We start from the raw sequence: 7,578 nt of genomic DNA, 5'->3' as shown, positions 1-7,578 counted from the left end.
GCGCCCCCACACCCCTTCCCCCCTTCCCTTGAAGAAGAATGACGAACTTTAAGTAGAACTGCACTTCTGAGAGCAAACTGTTAGCTTTGTAAAGGTGACTCCAGAAGTGGTTTGAGGAAGCAGACGTTCAGCTTATGCTTGAACAGAAACAGAAAACTCATGACGGTGCTGGTTCGTCTCCTGACAAGCTAGCTACCATGAAACTCATGTTGGTTTATGTCAGATAACTAGTCTGCAGTAGTTTGCCAAAACTAACAGGTGAAGTGTTACACCTGCTGAACTGTAGGTATGTGCTGACAAATGATTCTTTGCATAAATAGCTCTCTGTGGGAGATGGACACCTCAACACATTCATGAAAGACAAGAAGACATTTGATTTGGATAGCAGTTCTGCTGAAATCTACTAACTTGGACGTAAGCACTTGACTTCATGATTTGCTTTAGCTTTGGTTGAATTAAGCATAATTCAACTACTTTGTTGAATTAAGTAAGGAATACTGGGATTGTCCTGTAGCACTTAACATGTAATCATCATTAAGAACTATAAAAGCAAAAAGGAGAAATGCAACTCTGATAACTATAGGGCAGAAGTAGGCAATGTTTTTTTGGCCGGAGTGCTGAAAAAACCACAATGTCCACCTGGAAGATGCTGGAGCACTGACATGCTGGAGCCCAGAGCAGCTTTTTGCAGCCTCCCAGCTGCAGCTGGCCCATGGAGCCTGGTCTGCTTGCAGCTTCCCAGCCACCTGCTGGGAGCAGCCTGGGCTCCATGGCTGGCAGCAGCTGCTTAGAGCCTGGGCTGGCGGTGGTGTGCTGAGCAAAATGGCCTTGTGTTCCATGCTTGGCACGCATGCTGGGGGTTGCTGACCTCTGCTATAGGGAAAATGGCTTAGGCATATTACACCTGGGATTTTTCCCAGGTTTGCTTTCCTGGTAGAGAAACTTACCCGAAGATGCATATACAGACATTGGCATGCTATGGCCCTGAAGAGTGGAGCGCTCCCTTAATCTGCCTGGCAACAGATAGCAGCAGTGCATAGGAAAAGCCAGTTTCCCTGAAGCACAATGTGGGGATTGTGAAGGGGACAGTTTCTGCTTGTGTGCTGGAGCAGCAGAGTCCGGTGAATGATGCGCTGTCTCCAGGTGGGGGGACAGGCAGGAATGGGATGCCAGAGGACTGTGCCTTCTTTTGAGGGAAGTCACAGCATGTACAGACACTTTCTCTCGGGCAAAACTCTCCTGGGAGTGATTTCACCCTGGCAGTCCTGAGAGCAGTGACTCTCTTAGGAGAAGTTGAGTTTCTGTACAAGGCCTTTGCTGGCCATGGTTGGCAAGATAATGTTGGAATCTTTCCTTGTGATTCTGGAAGCTTCTGTTCTCTGATGCAGGTTCCAGGCGACGTGAGGCATTTAACTTGATTTTTCCCTGTTCGGCGAATTCATACAAAACACCATAAGCAAAATCTTAATCTCCCACACAGCTCTTATTGAGTTGCAGAAAGCCTGCGACACAGAGGTGACCTGGACTTTGGAGCCTATTGGAAAGACTAAACTAAGAACATTTCTTTGTTTTTAAGACATCTCCTTTCTTGTGCTTGTGTGTTGGTCTATCTGACATCTTTCCTGTGAAGAACTGTCACAAAGGATGTAGCTTTAGGGCCAGTTATGTTCCAGTCCTTCTAGGAGCCATTGCTGGACGAACGGGCCCATGACTTCAAAAGTGGATATTGAAATACGACATTTGTTTGCCTTGTTTTTTCTGTGTAAGGAATCCTGGCTTCCTTCACTTACAGGGAATAGATCATTAAAAACTCTAATGGGTGTTATAAGTGTGGGTCTGAGAAAAACAAGCTAGTGTCTATAATAGTAAGGTTGGTATGGTGCTAAAATAAGCTCCTTAATACCTACTTCTTATTGCACATTTAGTCAGCAGTTCTCAAAGTGCTTTATAGAAGAGGTGGTTATTCTCATTTTACATAAGGAAAATCTGGACCGAGGGAGACGTGACTTTGCAAGGTTATTCAAGCCAGTAGTAGAGAGAAAAATTAAACCCATACTATCTTCCACTTTGTATTCTGCCCATTTGCCCGTGCTCCACCCTCAACATATAGATAAGCAGCAATTTAAGTTGGAATTCATTCAAAATGTTGTGGAAAAATATGCTTAAACTAAAAATCATAGAGGCTGGTGTTTTTTCAATATTTTGTAAGTTGTTTTTTTTTAGGGAGGCGTACAGAATGTGAGAAACAACTAAGTGGCTAGAAAGATCTTGCTGCTTGTTCAGATACAGGAAATAAATGTTTGGCCTTCATTGAACCATTAAGTAGGAAAATCAGAAAATGAACCTTTAATTTATTTTGCTAGAAGTTCCTGCTTTATGAGGTGCACTTACTGTGAAATGCTTCTCCAATTCTCTGTACTTTCAATGGTCAGTTAAACCTGCCTTGTACAGAAGGTAGATCAGGCCATTTATTGAGGTCTGGCAAGCCATCGAGGGCCACATGACAGGCAGCCCAGGGCAGATAAATATTAATTTAGTAAAATTTTTAGGGGCCCTGCAGGCTAAATAGAATGGCCTGGCAGGCCACACCTGGCCCCGAAGCTGCATTTTGCCCACCCCTGAAGTAGATATTTATGTTGATTTCCAAACTGTCTTTTTTTAAGGATTGAACTTCATGTGTTGTCATAGGCCCAGATTTAATTCTTAATGGATGTCTCATGTATGTCATGTTTGGCCTGAGGATGGCTTTCCTCACCTGGATGATGCTCTGTCTGCTTTGTCTATGGTGGTATACTTGTATTGTAATATTTTCACCCCCCCAGTGCTACAGTTTTTTTTTCTAACACTGGTCAGTAAACATGCAGTACCAGTTTCAGGTATTGAACCCAAACTCTTTTAAACCAGTCTAGTTACTGGTATCTCTACAAGGGATGCATGGCTATGTGGATCACTAAGATCTCTTAATGGTTCACATTTATGGCATATCATGGCAAATTATTAAAAGGACCCTGGTGGGAGTGCTGTGAATGTGGAGTTCCTCCTACAAGAATTTGTACCAATATTTGAGGGCTGTGGTCTTGCTGAAAGCTGAAGTACTAGGACAAAATGATAATCATGATAATTCATGACGAACTATCATTTGATACATGTTTTGATGTCTCTTCCCAACAGTTCTAGAGAAATACTAACTTTGTATGGCTAAACCTAAACAGGAGTTAAGCACCTAAATCAGTGTTTCCCAACCAGTTTGCCACGGCACAATGGTGTACTGTCAGTAATGAACAGGCGCATCACAGAATTTTGCCATGACAGTGAGCTACGATGAGCTCATAGGTATGAAGATGAGGAATGCTTTAACAGGTGTGCTGGGGCAAATTGTTATTAATTTAAGTGTGCCTTGGGCTGCAGAAGGTTGGGAAACACTGACCTAAATCCATGCCATCCCTAATGTAATTGCCATTGAAATTCTCAAAGTGTCTCCTTAGTTGCTGTCCAGACCTGGTGGTGCTTAAACTTCTGCTGTTTGGGACTTGTACAGTCACTAAAGTCCAGATATTGTGGAGCTTCTTGGAGCTATAACATTTACCTAAACTCTTGGTTTGCTAGGTCTACCACAGTCGATCGTGGGTCTTAAGCTGTGCCCCATAGACTGCACAAAAATTTACAATAGTAATATTTTTATAGCATCTTCTTTTCAGTTCATTGGGAAATTTTTGTCGTCTCTAATCCAATTCTTGAAGTGACAATATGAGTAGTAGTTTTAGAATATCTTTAATAATTTTTTTAGACTTAATTTGTAATCAATGTTCAGCACTCCTGGGAGATGAGTTTCTGTTTTCAAGATATAGATGAAGAAGCTGAGAAGTCAAATGACTTGCATATTCAACAGCTGGTAACTGTCAGGACCAGGAATATAATCCTGTGTTCCTAGCTATGTGCACTGATATTGCCACCTGTGTATTGAATTGTACTAAATAAATATGGGAAAAGGACAGCCTTCTGAGATTCTTAAAGACAATTTAGAGGGACAGAATGGCCAGATTAATGTCAAAACATATATTCATTAGATGTATTAACAAATTTAACAGACACTTAATGTTTAACACTGACATAGAATATTTAGTCTTTTATTAGCCAGAATCCCCATAATGAGAAACATAGGAAGAAAACTAGCCTGGAAGAAGATATTAGGAGAACATTTAGTCTATCCTCTGCTCATTTCAGGATCATCCCCATCTAAAACAAATGTTTCTTTCTAACGTGTTCTTGACCTTCCATAGTTAGAGATTCCACAACTTCAGGCAAATAGCTTTTACTGTTTGAACTCCCTCATAATTAGGTTATAAAGCTTTCTTTGTATATCTACATTTCTCTTCTTGCAGTTCAAGACCTTTTACTGCTTGCTGTCCATTTTCCATTGTGAGGAAAATTGATTATGCCATCCTCTTCAACCACTTCTGTGTTTTGAAGAGTTGTTCTACCCTACCCCCTTCCCATCCTTTTCTTCTCTGGACTAAATAATCCCAATTTTTCCCACCTTTACTTACCTGTCTGTTTTTAGATGTTTAGCCATTTTTCTTGCTCTTTTCTGGACTCTACCCACTTTTTCTTGTTAGTATATCCCTGTATGTTTTTAGGCTCTCTCTTACACTAGTATTACATTGTTGGTTCTGCATCCAGCGTAACCTAGACTATTTTTGCAGTACTGCAGCCTAGCCAGCCATTCTCCATTTTATCCCATATTCCAACAAATAGAAGGGGTCCTTGAATTTAAAGTACACCCACATCTTCTGATGCTTTCTCAATTTAAGTAAAAAAAAACAACAAAAAACAAAAAACAAAAAAAAACAAAAAAAAAAAATCAAATTTATGATTACAGATGTATTTACTTAAGTTGGTAAGGGGAGGGTATGGGGCTAATCTGTGGCGTGCTTATCAAAAAGGTTGGCTCCTATTAGCATAGGTGAGAGCATAATGTAGCTATTGTTCTACAGTGTTCATATCTAGGCTTCAAATTGTGTGTTGCATTCTAACACTGTTTTTGCAATAATGAAAATATGCTGAAGGCATTTATACAGAGCACAGGTTGCACATAGTGACAGAAGTTTTAGGACTGTCTTAGTACAGTTTCTACAACAATTTATTAAGCAGCAGGAATCGAGTTTAATGATTACAGCTCTTGAAAAGAATTATCTATATAAATTATTTGTATACCTGAGAGAATAAGCTCAATTTTCCTCTTGCAGGGAAGCCTCAAGAGGAGCCGACAAGTTTCTCCACAGGAGTTCATCCAGGAACTTAAATCTGGAGCAAATGATGAAAGACTTGTCACTTGCTTAGAGTCTCTCCGAGTGTCTTTGACCAGTAACCCTGTCAGGTAACGTATTCATCGGTTTGAACAAAATTGTCATATTGAAAATATTAAAAAAGTTCTCAGTCTACAGTTTCTCTCCTGAATAAAACTAGTTTATATGTACGGTTGTGTGTTTTGTTCTGTTTTAAGGTATGTATTGTTTGAGTTTGCTAGTCTTAAAATAATTTTTGTTTGTTCAGATGAAGCAAGCAAAAGGGAGAGAATATGAAACAATCTCTAGAGCCAAAGAAAAATCAGCACTATTCCTGACTGCTAGATAGATAATCTTCCAGTTGATACAAATTCAAGAAGTACTTTTATTTTTGGAATGTGCAGCTTATCCCCTGGGTTATTACTTTTGGACAGGAAATCTGGGAGGGTTATTAATGTATTGCCAATCACTAGAGTTCCTCCCATTTGTTTGCATGGATATTCTCTTTTCTTCCCAGCATATTTTGGTTTGTGTTTGCCACTGGGAAGACTAATGTCAGAAGTTATAGGTTTGCTTACCTCTGAGTTTAAAGGTGAAAAACTCATTCTATAAATACATTAGAAGTAAGGGAAAGACCAAAGGATATGATGATGGGAAACCTAACAGCGGACTGTAAAGCCTAAAACAAACTTCTGTTAGATGAGGAGCACAGTTGGCAGCAGGGTGAGGGAGGATAATTATTTGCCTTAAAGCAGAGATAGAACAGGCTAAGAATTGATGTTGGCTGGAAATAAATGTCACCCAGGGAAGTGAATCAACTGTTTGGCAGCCTCACTCTCAGGACTGCACCAGTGTCCCAACCTTCCGACTTTTAGAGATGTGCCCTTGGGTGTTCAAACTAAAAAGTGATTCTTCTACTGTCTTTAGCACTGGTGAGACCTGAAGTGGAATACTATGCAGTTTTGAGTATCATAATTTAAGCCGGGGTGGGCAAAATCTGGCCCACAGGCTGAATCTGGCCCAGCAGGCACTTTAATCTAGCCCATGACCCTCACCAAATAGTACCCAGCCCAATCCTTCTGCCCATGAGGTGGGAGTGAGGTACCTACTTATATACACCCTCCGCTGACACAGCCTATTGTACCTCAGTTCCACCCTTGTGGACAGAAGGGCCCAGCTCAGCCAGCATGCAGCTTCCGGGTGGGACTGCTGCAGCCACTGGGGTACCTGCTCAGCTTCCCTGGTGTCCCACTTGCTCTGGGTAGTAAGTAGGTTAATGGGGGTGTGGAAGGGGGTGGAGCTGTAGCTGGGTGGCAGAGCAAGTCATGGGGATGGGGCTGATGGCAGTGCAGAGCCTGCTCAGGAGGTGGGGGCAGCATGGAGCTCATATGGGCAGGGTGTGAGGCAGAGTGGGGATAGGTGTGGGCCCCCCTTGGCACTCTGCTCCATGGTGCACAGCCCCTGCAGGCAGCAGTAGGCAGGGGTGTTCAGGGCGCTTGTGCCTGGCATTGGTGTTGCCGCCTAGTGGTGCACAGCTCCAGTTAGTGTTGCATATTGTGGTGAGGAGTGCAGCCAGGCTGGGCTGCCTCAGTTACCAGGGCTACTTGCCATTCATGTGCAACTCCCACACTTCTGTGCTGCTGGAGGGAAGCTCCACGACCTGGAGCTGGCTGCTTATGTTGCTCCATGCTTTTCAGGTCCTGGGACTCTGCTGGAAGTGGAGGAGACCCCCATCCCCCACTTCCTTGCAGAGTCCTGGGACCTGCACAGCAGGGACTGGAGCAGGCAGCTGGCTTCAGCACGTGGAGCTTTCCTTTAGTGACATGTGAGTGTGGGAGTTGCGCATGAGTGGCAGGGAGCCCCAGTGATAGAGGTGCTGTGGGTGGGCTGTGCTCTTTGCTGCAATGTGCATCACTGGCCGGAGCTGTGTGCCTCTGGGTGGCAGCACCTGCACAGGGCATGAGTGCCCCCACCTGCTGCTGCAGCTGCCTACAGGGGGCTGCGTGCCGTAAGGGGAGTGTGCGTGCGTGCGTGAGAGTGAGTGAGGGGTGGGGGGGGTCCCCACAGCCACCCACCATCCCTTACACCCCACAAATGCCATACACCACCCTGCAACATATCCTTTGCTCCTGCCATGCCCCTGACAAATACACAGACAATACAAGACTAAGAATTTATTTTTGATTTATTATGCAATCACCTCTATATACAGTATGCAAACAGAAATAATAGGTATTTGACTTAAGTGTATGATTTTTTTTTTTCTGGTTCTAAGATGCCCCCCCCCCCCCCC

At 43.2% G+C, this 7,578-nt stretch overlaps 1 protein-coding gene across 2 annotated transcripts in view; it reads left to right on the top strand.

Annotated features, from left to right (window-relative positions):
• The window catches only part of DIAPH3 (diaphanous related formin 3), a 562,409-nt gene that overhangs the window by 49,285 nt on the left and 505,546 nt on the right, over nucleotides 1–7,578 (top strand). For both annotated transcript variants that reach the window (XM_019525253.1, XM_019525252.1), the window contains exon 4: nucleotides 5,247–5,377. In XM_019525253.1, coding sequence (XP_019380798.1) covers nucleotides 5,247–5,377 — 131 coding nt within the window. The remainder of the gene's footprint in view (nucleotides 1–5,246; nucleotides 5,378–7,578) is intronic.

This window comes from Gavialis gangeticus, unplaced genomic scaffold (genome assembly GCF_001723915.1).
Source record: "Gavialis gangeticus isolate Ggan-Ray unplaced genomic scaffold, GavGan_comp1, whole genome shotgun sequence".
Classification (NCBI taxonomy): domain Eukaryota; kingdom Metazoa; phylum Chordata; order Crocodylia; family Gavialidae; genus Gavialis; species Gavialis gangeticus.
This window is presented reverse-complemented; position numbering and strand designations above follow the sequence as displayed.